Here is a 22,122-nt window from a genome sequence, read left to right on the forward strand (position 1 = left end):
GTTCTCCAGGGATGCAATTTAGCTTCAATTTTGTTTTATATTTATATCAACTTCGTATTCAGCACCTGCAAGGTCTAGATTCGCATGCCCCTAAATTGGCAAATAGACTACTTTCAATTCTCCTATATGCCAATGAGGTGGTCATTCTTTCACAAATGCAGGTAGGGCTGAAGAGAGCCCTTGGTGTTTTGGCTCAACACTACAAAGAGGACCATTTGGTGATTGATTAGCAAAAACCCAAAATAATGTTTTCTAATAGACCAAAGCTTTGTAAGTGGAGCATAGATAATCATACTTCAGATGTATTTAAAGAGGTTTTTTGTTATTGTCCTTGATACTTTTATCTAAATGTTCCTCAGACTCTTTTTGCCCTCCCTTATTGTCTCCTTGCAGCAAATGGGAATAACTGACTTTAAAGTTAGCCCATGTTGTTGCTATAGATTTGAGGCAAAAGAATTTATCTGTGTGCACTAAAACAGCAATGGGACAGCAGCTGCCAAAGGACTGTTGGGCGGGGGGGTCCGTTTTTAAAGTTCATTGCAAACGCTATTGAGTGGGGAAAATTTGTGCAATCACAAATAATAAATATGGATGAAGTTCCACTGATGTTTTGACTGTCCCCCGAATAGGGCTATGAATGAAAAAGGAGAAAAAACAGTTTCCATAGTGACAACCAGAAACGGGAAGATATCTTTCATGTGCATATTAGCCTGCACCAGAAATGGCAACAAACTAAAACCAATTCTAATTTTTAAATGGAAATCTATCTAAAAAGGCGATTTTCTTTCAGATATTGTTTGTTCTAATGAGAAAGGGTAGATGTGTGAAGACAATGTTTGAATGGCTTAATGAAATTTGGCGGAAAAGAAGAAAAGTTTCCCTCTCAACAACCTGGCATTTTAATAATTGACTCGATGAATGCAAAAAGGTATCAGCCACTCTAGCTGTGATTCCTGCTGGTCTGACCAAAATCTTGCAGCCCTTAGACTTATCCATAAACAAGGCATTTAAATGCAGTGATTTTATGCAGATGTTAAAAAGCATTGGTGACAGAATGGAGCTCTGCGGGACTCCATATAATAGCTCCCATTTCAAAGAGCAACCATCACCAAGCTCCATCTGGAATCTGCCTGAGAGATAGGAGCTGAACCACTGCAAGGCTGTGTCTTCTATCCCCAGCTCTCCCAGGCGATCCAGAAAGATAACATGGTCGATGATATCAAATGTCACTGAGAGATCCAAAAGAACCAACAGAGTCACACTCCCTCTGTTGACTCCCTGGTAAAGGTCATCTATTAGGCCAACCAAGGCAGACTCAACCCCGTAGCCTGCTCTAAAGCCAGTTTGAAAATGGTCTAGATAATCTGTTTCCTCCAAAACTGCCTGGAGCTGGTAAGCCACCACTCTCTCAATCACCTTGCCCAACCATGGATTGGAGACTGGCCTATAACTATCCATCCCTGAGGGATCTAGGGAAGGCTTCTTAAGAAGTGGTCTAATCATTGCCTCCAAACAAGGAAGCATCCTACCCTCCCTCAGTAATGAGTTAATGACTTAACTAGGCTGCCACCAACAATTTCCCTGATAGACAGAATCAGCCAAGTTGGGCAAGAATCCAAAGAACAAGTGGTAGGCCGCACCACCCCAAGCAGCTTGTCCACGTCATCAGGCATCACATATTGAAACTGATCCAATCTAATACTACAAGATGGATTGCTGGACACCACTCTGCAAAAACAGTGGAGTCCAAGTCATCCCGAATACAGGAGATTTTGTCCACAAAGAACCCATTAAAAGCATCACAGCAGAACAAAGTCTCCGGGGACTGGTTTGAAATGGAAGGAGCCTGAATCAGATTCCTGTACAACCCTGTACAGGAATACTGTACAACCCTGTACAGTTCTGAACATGAACCTGCAGAAGCAATGCATGCAGACAAGAATTGCTGATTTTGCATCACACAGAGCTTCCGTGTAAACCTTCAAATGGGCTCTATGCTGTATCCTGTTAATTTCGAGCTGAGTTCTCCTCCAGTTGCTCTCCAGCTGCCTTCCTTCCTGCTTCAGACCCCGCAATGGAGAGGAGAGCTGGTCTTGCAGTAGCAAGCATTGCTTGTCCCCTTAGCTAAGCAGGGTGCACGCTGGTTGCATGTGAATGGGAGACTAGAAGTGTGAGCACTGTAAGATATTCCCCTCAGGGGATGGAGCTGCTCTGAGAAGAGCAGAAGGTTCCAAGTTCCCTCCCTGGCTTCTCCAAGATAGGGCTGAGAGAGATTCCTGCCTGCAACCTTGGAGAAGCAGCTGCCAGTCTGTGAAGCCAATACTGAGCTAGATGGACCAATGATCTGACTTGGTATATGGCAGCTTTCTAACTCCTCTGTATACCAAGGGGCCATTTTTAAAGCAGGTTTGAAGGGATGCTTAGGCACAATCGTGTCAACTGCCTTGTTGAGTTCCCTATTCCAGGTTCCCACCAGCGCATCGATAGAATCGCTGGCAGCACCAACATCAAACTCCTCCAAGGCTTTTTGGAATCCTACTGGGTCCAGCAGCTGTCTCATGTGGAACATCTTAAGAAGTCCTCCACTCCTGCAGGGCTGGGTCATGGCCCTGAAACCAACCTTAACCAGGTAGTGATCCATTCATAGCAATGAGGAAACCTTAGGATCCCCCACCCATGGAATGCTCCACCTCCCTGATCTGAACAAAAGACCAAATCAAGTGTGTGGCTGGCAACATGAGTTGGACCTGAAACTAGTTGGGATAGGCCCATAATTGTCATGGCCACTATGAACTACTGAGCTGCACCAGACAAGTCAGCCTCACAATGGATATAGAAGTCACTAAGAGTCTGGGTGACTCCAACACCAACTCCAAGAACAGTTCAGTTAGGGAGTCAGTTGGGCAGCAGGATGGATGGTACACCAACAGAAACCCCAGTCTATCCCTAGTTCCCAACCTCAGAAAGACACACTCAATAGAAGTCAACTGTCTCACAGGGGCCCTGGCAAAGGAGATGGTATTCTTATGGACCACAGCCACTCCAACCCCGCTACCACCGCCCACTTCCCCATACCTACTCCACCACAGAGTATCCTGGTGTAAGGAGCTGGGCCCAAACTGGGCCACTAGCCTCCCCCATCCAGGTCTCAGTTATACAAGCCAGGTTGGCTCCCTCATCCATGATCAAGTCATAGATTATTTCGGTCTCATTCTGAACTGACCTGGCATTGCAGAGGAGCAAGGCCAGGTTCTGTGGGTAGTTGGAACTGCTCCCCAAGACCAGAGAGCTGACTGAGCAGCCGGAAGTGGAAACAGTAGATTACTGGTTTCCCTTCTCCTTTTAATGGCCAGCTGCTCTGCCAACGCCAATTCTTCTATTCCCCACCACAACAGTAATAGCTGCCCCAGAGCTGCCGGATGCACTTCCTACATTACTCTTCCCAGGAGAGTCCAAATACATGACAACAAGAGGCCTGGCACAACCCAATAAAAATTGGGTAGTTCTAGACCACATACTCTAGAACTACCTCCAACCCCACCTTAGTATAACTTCCCCCAGACCCCAGTCCCACACTGAAGGCCCAGCACCAAAGGCAGGCCCTTTCTGGTGGCCAGCTTCAGTGGCCGCCTACTGCCAGCCATACCACTGGCACTCCCTCAATCCTTATAAGCACCCAGAGACTCAGAGTTTATCCTCTCACAGGGGCTCCAAGACGTGGCTGGTGGAATGAGTGCCCACAGAGGAAGGTTATTGGGCAATTAGGATAAGGACGGCCACATGCTAGCAAAGCAGCAAACAGCAGCATCTTAAATCAGAGTAGGCCTTCAGGCTCTCCAAGCCAGGGGGAGGAGGAGACTATGATTATCTCTCTGGCCAATGCTAAAGGAGACAAGCTGACACAGACCAAGCCCCCTGTACCTTCTCTTCTGGGCTACTCCGTCCTTTCCCAGCACCCCTTTCATTGCATTTATTTCCTTTCATTGTGTTAAGACTGATGAGGATATGGGTTACCAGTGATTTACACTGCAATGCTTAGCAAAAATTTCGTTCCACACCAATGCAGCTTTTCTGCTGGCTTTCTGCAATTTTTCAGCCTTTTTTCTTACTACAGCATTCATGCCGATGCAGCATTTCTACCCAAAATTATGGTACATGAAATGTACCATACATGAAATACATGAAAATGTCGATTTACCCAGTCTATGAGTGGGTAATTGAAGTCACCCATTATTACATCTGTGTCTCTCTTTGACGCCTCCCTGATTTGCTTCTGCAATTCCCAGTCACATTTGATCAGGAGGGCGATAGGATGTTCCTTGTAGCACATTTCCTTTCAGGGCTTGTATTGTCACCCACAGAGTTTCTGTGGAGGCCTCTGGTCTTCCTAAGTTTTTTAGCTTGTTAGATTCTATCCCTTCTTTAACATAAAGTGGTACTCCACTCCCAGTTCACCCCTACCTGTCCTTTGTATAGAGTTTATATCCAGAAATAACAGTGTCGCACTGGTTCTCACTGTTCCGTCATGTTTTCGTTATGCCTACTATATCTATGTTTTCATTAGCAACCAAGTGCTCCAGCCTGCCCATCTTGGTTTCGAGGCTTCTGGCATTGGCATATAAGCCCCTATACGCTGAATCTCTTACCTGGTGTGTGCTATCTTTCTTATGGCCATTTGATCTCTTTGACCAGCTAGCACAGCCTTCTTTCTGCTCTTTACTTCCTTCTGCTCCATTCCTTTCTGGTTTATCTGAAGCATTTACGCCCGCACACTTTAAGGGTTGGCATTTGCCAAACTGGATACTGCCCAGATCCTGTCGGCTAGCTCCAAGGCATCATTTTAAAAGCTGCTTCAGAATGCATTGTGCTCCCAGTAGACAGGCAGCTCTCAGTGCACCAGCAGCACTCTTCTGCATGGCCTCTCTAGTTGCAGTATTGTATGAAAAATATGGCTGCCGGCTGCCAAGAGCTGCAGGGAAAAGGAAGTACTGACATATGAGCAAACAGTAGGGTAGGACGGCCTCCCATTTTGTTCTACCTTGGTCCACATTTGAGTGTACTGAGTTGGAAGGCTTCCCATGGGTTCTCTTGGGCTGTACTATCTTTGTTTGCTGCCTGCAAACCCACCCACCCCTTGATTGTGTGAATGGGCTCACTAACTGACAGCAAGATAAAATAACTAGTAGATAAGATAAAACAGCAGGCAGAATTAAAATCAGGAACTCGAGATTACAGCCAGTCTTTAAAAGCTTTTTAAAATGAGAGTTTAACATTGAAACAAAAACACTAGTTGTCGAGGGAGACTGACTGGAAAAGCCCTATTCCTGGTCCACGTCAACAATCTGTCAATGACAGGGCTAAGAGAAGGATTTGATTTGATGATCTTAGGGCCTGCACAAATTCATATGGGTGAATGTGGTCCAGCAGATATTCTGGTATCAAGCTGTGTAGGCTTTGAAGTTCAAACTAAACTGGAGAGGGAAAAGAAAGGGGGGCTTAAATAAACACATTTCACAAATACATATATACAAGTATATACAAATCCATCTATACAGTTTTTTACATACCAACTATCTACACCAACCAAAGCTTCCAAAACACTATCTACAAAAAAGAAACTTCTACTGACACCCACACAACAGAAACCTCCACGCGCACACACAGCACTTCTACACAAGCACATATTTACACCTTTACAGTTTGAATTTTTTTTACAAATCTACACTTTTACAGTCCCCGCTGCTCCCCAAGTCAACTATGTACATATTCAAAAATTTATATACCAACAAATCTACATATTTACAAATCAACACATGTACAAATATACACAGTGCCGCACTGGCACAACCACCTAGTTTTTGTGTGTGCACCCACGGCCCTCTGAATACTGTGGTCAGGTGGAACCAGGGGCCAGTTCAGCATTGGGTTACGCCAGTGGGGTTGTGTGTCCAGTTGTCATGTCACAGCACTAGCGGGCACGCTATTATACCAGCTCATATACCAGCCTGTTGACAACCCCAGTCCTCAGCCTTCCAGCCAGAGCATGCCCCTCTGGTGTGGTCAGCGAGGCCCAGAGTTTACCCATCAGCTTCTCCAGGAGAAGAGCTATGTTAGGGCCTGACTCAGAGGAGTGGTGTTGGCACATAAGCTCTTTCTGGCAAACAGGAAGGGCTTGAGTGCTGACACCATCTTGGACATGAGCTTCCACTCCACATTAGATAGGTCGCACACGCCCAAGGACTCATTCCATTCCAGGTCATCAAGGGTCACCTCCTGCTCCAACAGGCGCTGGAACAAGAGGAAGGTGCAGTTCCACCAGGTATCTACATTTGTTGGGATGAGACATTGCGGAAGGCCATGGTCATGCTGCCGTTCGCAAAGTAGTTGCCTGGGCTTATCACTCCGGTGTAAGTGGGCAGCAATTAGGCTTGTGCATTTAGATTCGGGTACAAAACGTTTTGTGCTCAAAAATGGCTATTTCGGAGGTTTTGTAACCAAAACAAAATCAAGAATTAAAAAACAGATTTTTGTTTCCAAATCGAAATAACTGTGTTTCGGACAGAATGCTTTGTTCTTCAGAAAAGCATTGCAATTGAAATTGACTTCTCTGACTCTCTCCACTCCAGCTGAGGCACTGAGTGATTAGCAGAAGATAAAATATGCAAAAAGCTCATGAATGGTTTAGTTAAGTATGTGTTGTATTCAGTGTGATTGAAATGCAAACTGACCTTGCAAAGGGATTTGGAAGACAGCATTTTGAGACAGAAATACCCAAATATCTTTGGGAGCTCAATGCAATCCAGAGCTCTTGCTAAAAGCCATGGTATGAATTGTGTGGAGAAGCTTTTTGAGAAACTGGTTAGGAAAGTTCTGAAATGACACAGGTTTTTCTTTCTAAAGGTTTAGAAAGAATCTCTTGACTTGTTCAGGGGTCTTTGGAAGAGCTGTTTTGTTTTTCTTCTGATTTTTATGAGTTATAGTGGTGTCTAAGTTTTGTTGCCCAAGTTGAGCAGTCTAATGTAATTTAGGCCACAATGTAATTTGGTGGGATATGATGTCTAAGCCAGTGGTTCACAACTTTTGCCATTGCAGGGACAGGTCATCTACATGGGACTACAGGAGACAAAAGGAGGGGTGGGGGTGGGAAATACCCCTGTCAATCTATTGACATCCCCAGGAATCCTAGTTGCTTCTCTCTTTCTTGTAACCATGATTCATGGTTTTGCACTTTCTTAAATGAAGTGATGATAAATCTCAACAATTCTGAACAGTAGGCTGATTTGTTTGGGCTACAGCTCACTCCACTTCAGTTAAATGAACATTTGAAGCTGTTCCATAGTGCCAAGGCAGTTTTTTTTGTTTTTGTTTTTGTTTTTTACATTTTATATCCCGCTCTTCCTCCAAGGAGCCCAGAGTGGTGTACTACATACTTAGGTTTCTCTTCACAACAACCCTGTGAAGTAGGTTAGGCTGAGAGAAGTGACTGGCCCAGAGTCACCCAGCTAGTATCATGGCTGAATGGGGATTTGAACTCGGGTCTCCCTGATCCTAGTCCAGCACTCTAACCACTATACCACACTGGCTCATTGGTCTATCTTGCTATCTCAAATGACCTGTGGTCACTGTTCCATGGGGAGGGAGTATTTTTATTGAAAGATTGCTTGAATCCACAAATGGGTTGTGCTGCTGTGCTAGTGCCACAGGAACAGGCTCCCACCAGCTGCAAAATTCTCACATAACTGTGCCAAAAAATTAAGTGTCGTGGTCGTTCATCATTCTCTTCACTCTTTCAACGTTTATGTGGGGCTTCAGGGGCAAAACAGTGGGTTGGGTGGCAGTGCCCCAAGGGTGGTGCACCCAGATTCCAAATAGGGCAAAGGGCTGATTTCTTAGGAATTGTTGAGGTTTACGCGTCTTCCCCCCCATAGGGAATAATGGAGGTTTCAGCAGCCACATAACTCCACCTGGGTGGCACTGGGATGGCCTGAAGCGAGTGGTGGTGTAGTGCACAGAGGGTGCCAACCACCCCCCTGGATTGCTAACCCATTGGAGTACTGGGCTTTGTTGTTTCTGAGGTGTTGAGTTTAGATTCTCTGGTAGCAAATGAGATTTTTTTAATGAAAAACCATGAATCCACTCTCATATGCTACTAGAGAATTTACTCTCAGAACACCTCTAGAACAACAAAAACACTGTACTTCATGGGTTGGCAACCCATGTGGGTGTTTGGCACCCTATGTGCACTACACTGCCACTTTCTCTGGGCCACCTCAGTGCCCCTCAAGTGGAGTTATGGGACTGCAGAAACCTCCATTATACCCTACGAGGGAAATCTGAAAGATGCGTAACTTCATTAATTCTTTAAAAATCAGCCCTTTGCCAAATTCCTCTGAAAAAATTGTGGGAGCTTCCTTGTACCAACTGGGCACTACCACCAACCACACTCCACTCTGGGCCACACACACACCCCCGCGTGAAGCTATGCTTTTCCTAAAACTTCCATCATACCCTATGGGGAAAATCTGAAAGAAGCGCAAACTTCAAAAATACACCAAAAATCAGCAGTGTTCCCAATTCCTTTGAAATTTTTGTGGTAGCTTCCACTCATTGGGCACTATAACTCCCACCCACTCTTTTGACCATGTGACCAGTTTTAAAATCTGAATTAATTCGAATTCAGATTCGGATTAATTCAGATACAAAACAAAACTGGGGTGATTTGGAAGGCTTAATTTCATACAAAATACAAAATGGGGTTGATTCGGATTTGGTACAAATCGAAACAGAAAAAATACAAAACGTGCAACCCTAGCAGCAATCTTGCGGGGCTTCTCCACAAACACAGCAGCAGCAGCACCTAACATGGGACAGCCCTGTTCCCTGGATGCCTTCGCCTTCTTGAGGCCAAGGGCATCCCTGACAGGTGGAACGTGTGTGCCATGCAGCGGATGTTTACATACTCCAACACTGACTCTACTGCTGCCATGACGTTGGAGCCATTGTCTGTCACAATGAAGCCCTGGGTGAGGTGTATCAACCCATCTATCCATTTGGCGGCTGAGTACAGCTGCCACCTCCTCCTTGGTGCGCTTGACTTCCAAGGTCTCCATGTGCAAGATGGCCTACCTGTGCCAAAATGTGTAGGACACACTGGAGCCAGAGGCAGCACCAGAGGTTCCCTGTTTCTCAGGGCCCCACCAATGAGTAGTTAGGTCCAGGAAAGCAGTGTGTATTCCACTCACGCTGTTCCAGAGATCAATGGTAAAATGCATGCTGGTGCCAGCCGGTGCTGTGCACAGCATGGCTGACACGAGCTCCCTGCATCACCTGTACAGGGAGGGGACCACGTTTCAGCTGATGGTGTAGTTGATGGTGGGGGGGAAAGGGCTGTGGGGAATAGATGAAGGGGCGGGAGGGAAAGAGGCGAGAGCGGAGGCGCTGCTGGCGTACACTGGAGCAGGTAGTGTGTTAAGCACAGCAAATAAAGGATTAAAAAAGAAAAGCACCTGCTCCAGAGAAAACAAGAAAACCCCCACCAAAACAACCCCAAATAAAATAAAGCAACTGGCAGCTGCTGAGCTGAGGCTCAGCCCAGGTCTAAAAACAGCAGCCACCAGTCAGCACTGAAGCAAAAAAGGTGTGGTTGGGGGCAGTGTGGGTTAGGGAAATGGGCCAGAGAGGCCTCAGGCCAAATGGCCTATGCCAACACCCCCACCCCCACCACCACTCCTCAGAGCAGGAGAGGGAAGAGCAACAGTCACCCACTCACTCAGGTGGGGGGGGGGGACAGAGCAGCAGAAGCAAAACAAATACACACGCTCACTCACTCACTCACACTTACTCACTCCATTCCCACTTCTGTTGAACTGTATCTCAGCAGGAGAAGTGAGAAAAGACCAGAGTTTTGATGTAGATCGGTGATGCTAGGCTTAATGAAGCTGACATATTGTGGTTGCTACTGTTGTGCTCCTTCTTGCTTTATTCTAGTGGCTAAAATCTCTGCTTCTGGGAGATCAGATGCTTCTGAATGATTTACTCATTCTAAGCACTAGATCTGATATTCTGGAAGGGGCTGACTTCATCTGCCCAGCTTGGAAACACAAACCTCAATGCCTCAGACTATTCTTTAGACACTCTCATCTTTCATGGTCAATTGAGCTTGCAAGGAGAAACACAACTGAAGTTTCCAGTGAGAAAAAGAGTGTTCCCTCCTATCGCAAATAGCTTAATATAGGAATGGGATAGAAGCCACCCCACCATAAGTGGTTTCCTACCCTGTATCATAATTTTAAAATAACATAAAGATAATAAATGGTGAAGGGCCATAGCAGTGGATGTACCAGAGTGCAGGTAAGAGTTTGACAATGAGAGCATTTCTGGGAGTGTGATGTGGTTTGCTTGTATATGCACATTTATGCAGCTGGGGATGGAAATCTACCCCTAAATTTGGATGAGGGTTGATGCTGTGTGTTATTTAATAATAGATATTGTTTCCTGTTTCTTTATGTTGTGTTTAGAGACAGTAGACTCTGTAACTTTTTATGTAAATAAATTCCTGCCTATCTTTATTTCTTTAAAAATAGCTGTTTACATTTTCAGATCATCAAAGTCACATCCAGGACCTGTTGTCCATATTAGTGATAATCCTATGGATGAAGGCAAGGTATGTTAATCTTGACCAATACAACAACTGAACAGCTGCTTAGAGCACTATTATTTTTTGGTGTTACAATATTATAGGTAGTGCTTTGAGGTACTGCTTTGTAAAAACTAGCAGTTTGGTAGTATATGGGGAAAAGATTTCAGTGAACATTATCATAAATACTGTGTTTTTGCATATATACCTTGTTGAGTATACTGTAGGTTTCATTTTTCAAGGGACTATGCCGGATCGAAGTGGATACTCTGTGTGTGTGTGTGTGTGTGTGTGTGATATTGCAGTTTTGCCATGGTTTAAGCCATCTGGATTGGTTGCTTCTTCTTTCATTCGCTTGGTAGAGGAAAGAACCCATTCAGCTACTTAGTGCCACAGGAGCTGGCTGGAAAATGGTGACAGTAGGCGGCAGCAGCAGGGTCCAGGAGAAGCGGCAAGCAGGGGGGCTAGCACTGTTACCAGGTTTTCTCAGAAGTGCGGTAGTCACTATCCTTTGTGAATATGTTTTGGCTAAAGTGGGGAGCCAAACTCAAATTGGGCACAAACTTGCAGACAGCCAAATTAATAGCTAAGGCACCAGGAAAGTTGGTCGTGGTAGGGATCATCCAACATTAGGATGATCAGAAGGGAACTATAGAGTCAAGACAGGTTTCTTGAAAGCAAATACTAAGCTTTATTAAAGAACAGAAATGTACAAACCAAAGCAATCATTAGCACTCTCCTATAGAGCTGCCACAACAATCTCTCTTAAGGAGTAAATGCTCTGAGGATGGCACTGAAATGTCTCCCTCCAATATGTATTCAGGAGTTAACACTGCTCGGTTTGAGGGAAATGAATAGAGAGGGAAAGTGGAGACAGACACTGATCTACATCTATGTATCCTACGTCAGAGAAGTTCAGGTCTGCAGGTTTTCAAAGATGCTGGCTTCTTGGAAAGGAGGTATTGTCCTCTATTTGCAGGGAGAAAACAGATAGAGAGGTTCCGGGCTGCAAGGGAAGGCAATGGCTGGGCTCTGCTACTTGGGGAAGCACTCCAAAGATTTCCCAGGGAAAGGGGAAGAAAGTAAAATTGTCCAATGCAAGAGAGGAGATCTTTCTGTGCATGTGCAGTAGCGAGATGCCTTTGGGACAATGCAAAAGCAACATAACACATGTACTGATTCTGATCTGTACTCAGGGATGTAGCAAGGTTGTCGTGGGCCCAGAGACAAGATTCTTAAATGGGCCCACCCTCACTGAACCTCAGCTCAAGAAGTAAAGGAATCTTAAATGAGGTTGAATTGTGGTAACAAAAAGCATAACATCTGTGTATAGATATAGATATAAATACACACACACACACACACACCTATGTGCCACAATAGAACACCATCCTAAATTATTTTTTTAAAGGTTTTGTAAATTGTGGACGATGCAAGTCACTTAATGGTACTAGAGAAAGACATGCTGTTCTGGTAGCTCCAGGTCTTAACACTCACATTGATTTTGGAGGATGAATACAACTGAAGGAGGCCCAGGCAGGTGCATGGCTGGGGGAGTCAGTCATGTGACTTGCCCCTGGGGGGCCCCCAAGGCAGTGGGCCCCCAGACACCTGTCTCCCCTTGCCCTATGATAGTTACGCCCCTGTCTGTACTCTTACCCTATGAGGTGAAGATGTGAGGAAGTCTTATCGTCACAAAGTGACCTGAGAACATGGCCAAGGGTGTGCCCATTGTGATGAGGGGGTTTGATGGTCTTAAACAAAAGGAATTGCAGCATAGTTGGCTTTTGGGGTTCTTCTTGGGTGCTCTTCAGACATTTTCTTAAAACAAAAAAGGTAGGGTGTGCACAAATGGTTTGAAGCAAAGTGGTCTCAGGTCTGTTTCAGTGGTTCGATCGTGAACTGGACTGGCCTCAAGGAAAGGCTCCGGTCCAAGAGAGAACCCAACTGAACCTGGTTTGAACTCAACCAGTTAGATGGTTCATGCAGCTATGTAAAGGGGGATCCCGTGAGGATTCCCCTTTGCTTGTAAGGAAGAATAAATCCTTTAAAGGGCTTGACAAGCCAGCCTGCTGGATCAGTCCTGCTGGATCAGTCCTGAGGCCCATCTAGTCCAGCATCATGTTTCACACAGCGGCCCACCAGATGCCTATGGAAGCCACAGGCAGGAGTTGAGGGCGTGCCCTCTCTCCTGCTGTTACTCCCCTGCAACTGGTACTCAGAGGCATCCTGCCCCTGAGGCTGGAGTTGGTCTTCAGCCCTCCAACTAGTAGCCGATGATAGACCTCTCCTCCATAAAGTTATTCAAACCCCTCTTAAAGCCATCCAGGTTGTTGACTGTCACTACATCTTGTGGCAGAGAATTCCACAAATTGATTATGCATTGATTATTAGTACTTCCATTTGTTGGTCCTAGATTTCCTGGCAATCAATTTCATGGGATTCTGGTTCAAGTGTTGTGTGAGAGGGAGAAGAATTTCTGTCTATCCACTTTCTTCACACCATGCATGATTTTATAGACCTCTCTCATGTCTCCCCTCAGTCATCTTTTTTTCTAAACTAAAAAGCCCCAGGTGTTGTAGCCTTGCTTCATAAGAAAGGTGCTCTAGGCCTTTTATCACCTTGGTTGCCCTCTTCAGCACCTTTTCCAGTTCTACAATGTCCTTTTTGAGATGTGGTGACCAGAATTGTATGCGGTACTCCAGGTGTGGTCGCACCATAGTTTTGTATAAGGGCATTATAATATTAGCATTTTTTCCAATCCCCTTCCTAATGATCCCCACCATCGAATTGGCTTTTTTCACAATTGCCGCACATTGAGTCGACACTTTCAACGAGCTGTCCACCACAATCCCAAGATCCCTCTCCTGGTCAGTCACCGACAGCTCAGATCCCATCAACCTATACTTGAAGTTGGGTTTTTTTGTCCCAATGTGCCTCACTTTACACTTGTCAACATTAAACTGCATTTGCCACTTTGTCGCCCACTCCCCCAATTTGGAGAGATCCTTTTGGAGCTCCTCACAATCCATTTTGGATTTCACTACCCAAAAAAGTTTGGTATCATCTGCAAATTTGGCCACCTCAATGCTTACCCCTGCTTCTAGAATCATTTATGAATAAATTAAAAAGCGCCGGTCCCTGTACAGATCCCTGGGGGACCCCACTTCTTACTTTCCTCCATTGTGAAAACTCTCCATTTATACCTACTCTCTATATCTTGTCTTTTAACCAGTTAGCAATCCACACATGTTCTTGTCCCCTTATCTCAAGACTTCTAAGTTTCCTCAGGAGTCTTTGATGAGGAACTTTGTCAAAAGCTTTTTGGAAGTCCAAGTGTGCTAAGTCAACTGGATCACCTTGATCCACACATTTGTTTACACTCTCAAAGAACTCCAAAAGGTTGGTGAGGCAAGATTTACCTTTGTGAAAGCCATGCTGATTCACTCCCAGCAGGGCCTGTTCTTCTATGTGCTTTACAGTTTTATCCTTGAAGATGCTTTCCATCAATTTGTCTGGAATGGACGTTAAGCTAACTGGCCTGTAATTCTCTGCATCGCCCCTGGATCCCCTTTTGAAAATCGGTGTTACATTTGCAACTATCCAGTCCTCTGGTACAGAGCCCGATTGCAGGGATAAGTTATATATTTTAGCAAGGAGGTCAGCAATTTCACATTTGAATTTTTTGAGGACTCTTGGATGGATGCCATCCAGCCCTGGCGATTTGTTAGTTTTCAGTTTTTCAAGATGGTTTAGAACATCATCTTTTGTCACTTCTATCTGACTCATTTCTTTAGCCTCCATCCCCAAAAAGCCTGGTTCAGGAGCATGTATATGCTCAGTATCATCTGCCGTGAAGACATACATAAAGAACTCATTTAGCTTCTCTACAACCTCCATATCCTCCTTAATAATCCCTTTCACTCCATCATTGTCTAATGGTCCAACTGCCTCCCTGGCAGGTTTCCTGCTTCTGATGTATTTAAAGAAGTTTTTGTTATTCCCCTTGATTCTTTTAGCTAAATGTTCCTCAAACTCTTTTTGCCTCCCTTATTGTCTCCTTGCATTTCATTTGCCAGAGTTTGTAAGTAAGTAAATTTATTACAGTCCTTAGACCAATTGCCAGAGTTTGTGTCCCTTTCTGTTCTCTTCATTTGGACAGGCCTTCCAATTTCTGAAGGAAGTCTTCTTCCCTTTTATGGCTTCCTTGATGGTCCCTGTTAGCCATGCTGGCATCCTCCTCGACTTAGTGGTATCTTTCCTCCTTTTGGGTATGCAATCTAACTGGGCTTCTAGTATTATGGTTTTTAGTAAACTCCATGCACTCTGGAGCGAAGTGACTCTCCTGATTTTCCCTTTCAGCTTTCTTTCCCCCATACTCCTCATTTTAGAGAAGTTTCCTCTTCTGAAATTCAAGATGTCTATGTTAGACTTCCTTGGTGATTCTCTCCTCGCATGTATGCTGAATTTGATGGCACTATAGTCACTGTTCCCTAAAGGGTCGATGGCACTGACATCACACACCAGGTCCGGGGTGCCACTCAGGATTAAGTCCAAGGTCACCTTCTCTCTGGTTGGTTCCAAGACCAACTGTTCTAGGGCACAGTCATTCAGCGTATCTAGAAAACCTATCTCTTTGTCATGACCTGCCTGTGAATTTAGCCAGTCTATGTGTGGGTAATTGAAGTCACCCATAATTACAGCCCTGTCCCTCCTTGACACCTCCCTGATTTCCTGCTGCAACTCCCAGTCACTGTTAGCGTTTTGATCTGGAGGGCGATAGCATGTCCCCAGTAGCATGTTCCCTTTCAGGTCTTGTATTGTCACCCACAGGGTTTCTGTGGAGGACTCAAGTCCACCTTGGCTTTCTAGCTTGTTAGATTCTATCCCTTCTTTAACATACAGTGCTACTCCACCTCCAAGACACCCCTCTCTGTCCTTCCTATAGAGTTTATATCCAGGGATAACAGTGTCCCACTGGTTCTCACTGTTCCACTATATTTCTGTTATGTCCACTATATCAATTTCTGCGTTAGCAACCAAGCACTCCAGTTCACCCATCTTGGCTCGGAGGCTTCTGGCATTGGCATATAAGCACCTATACACTGAATCTCTCACCTGATATATGCTATCTTTCTTTTGACTCCTTTACCAGCTGGCACAGGCTCCTGTCTGCTCTTTATGAGGTTCTGCTCTGTCCCTTTCTGTTTTATCTCAATCCTCTGCACCCTTGCACTTTAAAGGATGGCTTTTGCCGAACTGGATACTGCCCAGCTCCCATCGGCTATTCCCCAAGTGTCATTTTAAAAGCTGCTCTGCAATCTTTTTGATTTTAATCGCCAGCAGTCTGGTTGCATCTTGGTTCAAGTGCAGCCCGTCCCTTTTGTACAGCTTTCCACAAAATGTATCCCAGTTCCTAACAAATCTAAACCCCTCCTCCCGGCACCAACGTCTCATCCATGCATTGAAACCTCTCGGCTGTGCCTGTCTCACTTGTACCTGCATGTGGAACAGGTAGCATTTCTGAGAATGCTATCTTGGGGTCCTGGACTTCAATACGCTACCTATCAGCCTAAATTTGGCTTCCAGGACCTCCCGACTACATTTCCCCACATCATTGGTGCCGACATGCACCACAACAGCTATCTCCTCCCCAAAACTGCCTAAAAGCCTATCCAGGCGCTGCGTGATGTCCGCAACCTTCGCACCAGGCAGGCAAGTCACCGTGCAGTCAACACGCGGGTCACAAACCATCTCTCTATACCTCTAATGATCGAATCACCCACTACAAGGAGGCCCCCACCCCCCGGAGGAGTATCCCCTGTGCGAGAGGATATGGGCTCATCATCCATGGAAGGGGTCCCATATAAAGGAGCATTTCCCTCTTCCTCAGACCAATGTTCTCCTTGCCCGAGACCTTCATTCTTCTTGACAGCAGAGGAGCTATCAGCCCTGGAGTGGGATGCCTCTACCACGTCTCTGAAGGTCTCATCCGCATGCCTCTCTGTCTCTCTGAGCTTCTCCAGCTCCACCACCTGGTTCTCAAGGGAATGAACTTGTTGTTTTTAAAGGTGCCTCCCCACCTCACCGTGGTTCCCTCACAAGGCCAGCTTGATTCCCCTTTACAATCAAAGGGGCATCCTCACCAGATTCCACTTTACATAGCTGCTTGAACCAGTTCAAGCTGGTTCAGTCAAACTGACTGGCCCAGCCACCCAGTTCAACCAAACCAGTTCACGGACCTGCAGTTTGTTCCAAATTCGGTCTGAATTCAGACTGAACCACGGAAAACGGTCCACACACACTGCTAAAAGGAGGTTTAGGAATGATTTCAGTACAGCTAGTTTGTGCAAGAAGGGAATATTTTCAGTATGACTCATTCTGATAAGAACCAGGAGTACTTATCTGTAGGAAGCAACTGACCTTGTGCTTTTTGGCATTCCTTATGTGTTCCTTAGAGAGTCAGAGTCTTCCTCCAAAACAAATGGGCGGAGGGGCCAATCTGTTCTGCTGAGCTCTGTGTATGCCTCTAGAGGCAGCAAGCAACTACACTGATATTTCCCAATCTACTGTGACCACACTGATGATTTGGGGCATCAGGAATGTACCCAAATCAGTACAACTATTCATCTTTCCATTGACTGGGGAAATGTGATTGTAATAGAGTCTTGGCTAAAACTAGAGACAACAGTGCGCGGTTGCAACCAAGCCAGGCAGGCATGGTAACAGCACTGCTTGAGAAATCACAGTGGTGGCAACAAGGAGCTGTGAGTGGCAAGGCAGCTGGAGGTGCGGACTCTTTAATGTTTTTTTTCCTTACAGGAGTGCCAGTTTTCCAGGTATACTCATGTGGTTTATACTCGGGTATATCGGCAAACATATAGTATATACTTGGCTGAAGTATTTTATTTCCTTTTGAAAAGTGATCATACTTACGCACATCTGGGCAGGCATGTGGACTGTATGCATGTTAAACTCCGTGACTGTGGGAAAGAAGCTTTGGAGCAGCATGGCTTTAAGCAGAAAAACTGCTGGCGGGGGCAAGTTTAGTATCTTCCCCTTTCTCCTGCTTTTTCCCCTCTAAATTTCCCCTTCCGTTTCCCAAGCTCTTTGTATATTAAAAATGATATTGGGCTTCTGGTACTAGAGAAAAGGTGGTCTTCTGAGGTTCCAGAATTTCCTTTTAATCCCTGCCCACTAAGCGTATGATCATTTGGAGTACATTGCAGTGTTCCCTCTAAGAGGGATTCCCAGATGTTGTTGACTCCAACTCCCAGAATCCCCAGGCAAAAGCCATTGTAGCTGGGGATCCTGGGAGTGGTAGTCAAAAACATTTGGAAATCCTGTTGGAGGGAACACTGGTACATTGGCTATTAACTTCACAAAACATTCAACATTGCAATAATTGTGTGATTAACAAAACCTAAATATAGGTTGTCTAATATCTTCTTAATAATTTAGTTTGTCTTAACAGCTTAAAGTTTGTGTCCAATTTCTTGTCCATCATCCCAGTATCTTTACACTCACTAGTCAGAGAACCTGTTCCATGTTTCAGATGTACTTATTGAACAATTAGTTAGAATTAGCTGGCCCAGGTGCAGAGCATCTGCGCTTCTAGTTCTCCCTTGTTCCTGGCCCTTCTCCCTCCTCTTTCCTCTTCCCCCCTCCAATGTTTTTTCTCTCTGGCTGGCCACTGCCGCTTTCTCCTCCTCCCCCTCCACTGCCGCTTTCTTTCCCCCACCTGCCTGTTCACCCGTTTGCTGGCCTGTCCATTGAGCTTGTGTTACTACCGCCATTGCTTTTCTCTCCCCCTCCCCTCGCTTGCGAACTCTCACAAGAGCTGCCACACTCTTAGCAATGGGTACGTCTTAGAGAATTTAGGATTGGCGACGGGTTAATTTTAGGATTAGCAGCGGGTACGTCTTAGAGAATTGTGTGTGTGTGTGTGTATTCCTCTCCTCTACAATCAAGAATGTTTTCCGAACAGTAACAGTTGCATTCCCACTTACCTTAACCATCACATGCTCCTCCTCCCTATCTGCATATGGAATCCCCACTGCCCAATTACCATGTTGCCACAGGCTCCTCCTCCCTGTCTGCATATGGAATCCCCACTGCCCAATAAGGTGCTTCTGCTCGCAAACTCTAGCAAGAGTTGCCATGCGTGGGATTAGCCACTGGTACACCTTAGAGAATTATATATATATAGATATATAGAGAAGATAGATACTGCCTGCATATTTGTCCTTATGTCAGTGAGGAAAGCAATTAGAATTAGAAATTTACTTTAAAAAGAAATAAAACAAACCCTGAAAGTTGACTCTTCAGAGAGAAGAACTAGCATACATCATTATTCAATGCCTGCTATACAAGAGAGAAAAAGATTTGCATCTAGAGCATATCCTGTGGAAAATTGAGACAACCACCACCAATGATGGAGTGATATTAAGTATTTGTTATGTTGGCATGAGAAATATGTTAACTACAAAGGTTGCTTGCTTTTTTATCTATACTGATTAATGTTAGAAGAAACATTTTGGAAGGAAATGGTATGGCTTGTATGAATTTACTATTTTTGTGCTCTTTAATTGTTTTGATTCTATCGTATTAGTGCTTGCTCTTGTATGGATCTGTATTACATTGTTTTACCTCTATGGTGTGCACATTACTCATTATTGGTGATTTTATTGAAATGTTTGTCTTAAAAAACAACTGGTTATCTTATTGTTATGGCCTGATGGATTGGTATGACATTGTTTTACTGTGTATTGTTTATTAGTTTTTATTGTTTTCCTATGTCTAATGACTAGGGATATGCAAGCAGGTTCGGGGTTGAACCGAACCATCCCCTGTTCGGTCTGAACCCGGACCGTACACCCCTGACTGTTCGGGGGGTTCATAGATTTTTTTAAAAAATGTTTTTTACTTACCCCCTTTGGGGGAGTTTCTGGAGCCAGGGGGGTTGTCAGCAGAGGTTCCTCCTCCCCCCACCAGCCTCCCTTACAGCCCAAACTGGCCCATTTGGACCTTCCCCCTGTGGCGTGGTGGCCATTTTGGAGGCTGCTGCACCTGCGCAATTGGCATCTGCATGGAGTGGGTCACGCAGAGGCCAATTGCAGGTGCAGCAGCCTCCAAAATGCCACTGTGCTGGAGGGGGAAGGCCCGAACGGGCCGGTTTGAGCTGTAAGGGAGGCTGGCGGGGGAGGGGGAACTTCTGTGGACCCACCCCCCACCGCTTCCAGCAACTCCCCCCAAGGTGCTGAGTAAATTTTTTTTAATTTTTTTTTTTTAAGTTCGCGAACCTGCCCCCCAGACCGGACCAAACCGGGGGGGGGGCAGTTCAAGAGGGTGCTGGACTGAACTTGCGCAGTCCAATTTGAGTCCAGCCAGACTCGAATCAAACAAGGCCAGCCAGTCCGTCCACACCCGTACTAATGACTAACACAAATAAATAAAATCTACTGATCAATTAACTTTTCAAAGAAGGGACATGGTATATTCCTGAGGCAGACACACCCTTGTAGCTTCCTTTGTAGCTATGGTCTTGCATTTCATTTCATTCTTCATGTGTAATTTTGAGCTCCCAGGAGCACCTAGATGCTGTTTTTGGCATTCTGGAGATTGCTTTTTTAAGCCCCACCCACAACACAAATGATAGTTCCTGGCAACAAAATTGCCCTTGACTTCTGGCATATTGTGTAAGCATATCTCTTAGACATTTGTTTTGTTTGCAGTAGCAGTATATGACACAGCATTGCTTCAAAAATACATGTATAAAACCTATATTTAAAACACAGATGTTTAGAACCTTTCACTTTTAATAGAAATACTCTACCATTGTTAGTAATGTGGGCAACTTTCCTAGTTGTAAACCTTCACATATTGAGTGATTTTTTTTTTAGATAACACTATGCATTTTGTACATTACTGATGTCTAATTTTCCACCTTCTCTGGATTAAGTGGAATTTATTATTTCAGAATGCTTTTGTGAGTAGGATTATATTATAAATCTTAAATGTTAGAAAATCCTCCCTGATATTCTGATACTAGGATTAAAAACGGATCTTGAAGATATTTATGTGCGAAGGAGGGGCTTACATAATACCTTTTAAACAATTTTGACTAGGGTTCCTACCAGATTGGTGAAGATTATTCCCAACAGCAGTGTTCATTTTGTAAAGTCTGAAGTACAGCTATAATGTATTAACATCCTGTATTTCTGTTTAATACCTTGATGTGAATATTTGGATTTTGAGGTTTTAAAAAGTATTTTAGAGTGGCTATTTTATTAGACACTAGTCTTCCAGTGCTTAAATATCTTAAGCCATAGATCTTTAGAATTGCTAAAAGCTGCTCTTACTTCCTGAATAACTGAACTAACATATCCATTTATTTACACAGAGAATGGATATTCATAAATTCACCCAAACTTTTATTCTGATTTGATCTGGAAAGCAGGGAATTTTGGTCCATTTCTGTTAACACACAAATCTCTTTATGCAAATGAACACTCTCTCATGTAAAAGTAGAGAATTATTGCTGGAAGAGCATGTTGTGAGAGGATTACATCCATCTCTCAACCCTCGCTTGCATTCTTGTCTTGTCTTGTCTTTTTTAGGGGTGTGCAATTCGGTATTTTCGGTGTTTCAGTTCGGACCCGAACCGAAACACCCCTGTTCTGTTCTGTGCCCGAATTTTGCTCACCTGAATCGCTCCCGATTCGGGTAAGAAAAACGGGTCCTGGGGCCAAAAGAGTGGGGTGGGGTGGTAGTGCCTAATGGGTGGAAGCTACCACCCCAATTGCAGAGTGATTGGGCAGAGGGCTGATTTTTGGTTAATTGTTGAAGTTCATGTCTTTAAGGTTTATATTCTATGATAGCAAATTAGAGTGGATTCATGGTGTGTCATTGAAAATCTCATTTGCTATCATAGAATCCACACTCAGAATACCTCAGAAACAACAGAACCCTGTACGCCATGGGTTAGAAACCTATGGGGGTGGTTGGCACCCTATGTGCACTACACCACCACTCGCTCTGGGCCACCCCAGCACCCCCCAAGTGCACTTATGGGGCTGCTGAAAGCTCCATTCTATTATAACTTATGAGGAAAAACCTTAAAGACGCGTAAACTTCAACAATTCACCAAAAATCAGCCCTCTGCCCAAATCCTTTGAAAAAATTCAGGTAGCTTCCTTGCCCCTACCCGGCACTACCACCAACCCCACACCGCTCTAGGCCACCCCTTTCCCCCCAGCGTGAAGCGATACACCCTCCATTATACTTAATGGGGGGAAACCTTAAAGACGCGTAAACTTCAGAAATTCACCAAAAATCAGCCCTCTGCCCAATCACTCTGCAATTGGGGTGGTAGCTTCCACCCATTAGGCACTACCACCCCACCCCACTCTTTTGGCCCAGATCCCACGTTATGCCCCCTATCTGCCCCCCAAACACTAAAACTTCAAAAAATCACCAAAAATCAA

At 44.8% G+C, this 22,122-nt stretch overlaps 1 protein-coding gene across 14 annotated transcripts in view; it reads left to right on the plus strand.

The window, feature by feature from the left end:
- The window catches only part of STXBP5 (syntaxin binding protein 5), a 235,009-nt gene that overhangs the window by 61,769 nt on the left and 151,118 nt on the right, over window positions 1-22,122 (plus strand). For all 14 annotated transcript variants that reach the window (XM_053291487.1, XM_053291414.1, XM_053291434.1 and 11 more), the window contains exon 6: window positions 10,600-10,663. In XM_053291487.1, the coding sequence (XP_053147462.1) occupies window positions 10,600-10,663 (64 nt within the window). The remainder of the gene's footprint in view (window positions 1-10,599; window positions 10,664-22,122) is intronic.

The sequence above is a fragment of the Hemicordylus capensis genome, chromosome 1 (assembly GCF_027244095.1).
Source record: "Hemicordylus capensis ecotype Gifberg chromosome 1, rHemCap1.1.pri, whole genome shotgun sequence".
NCBI lineage: Eukaryota > Metazoa > Chordata > Lepidosauria > Squamata > Cordylidae > Hemicordylus > Hemicordylus capensis.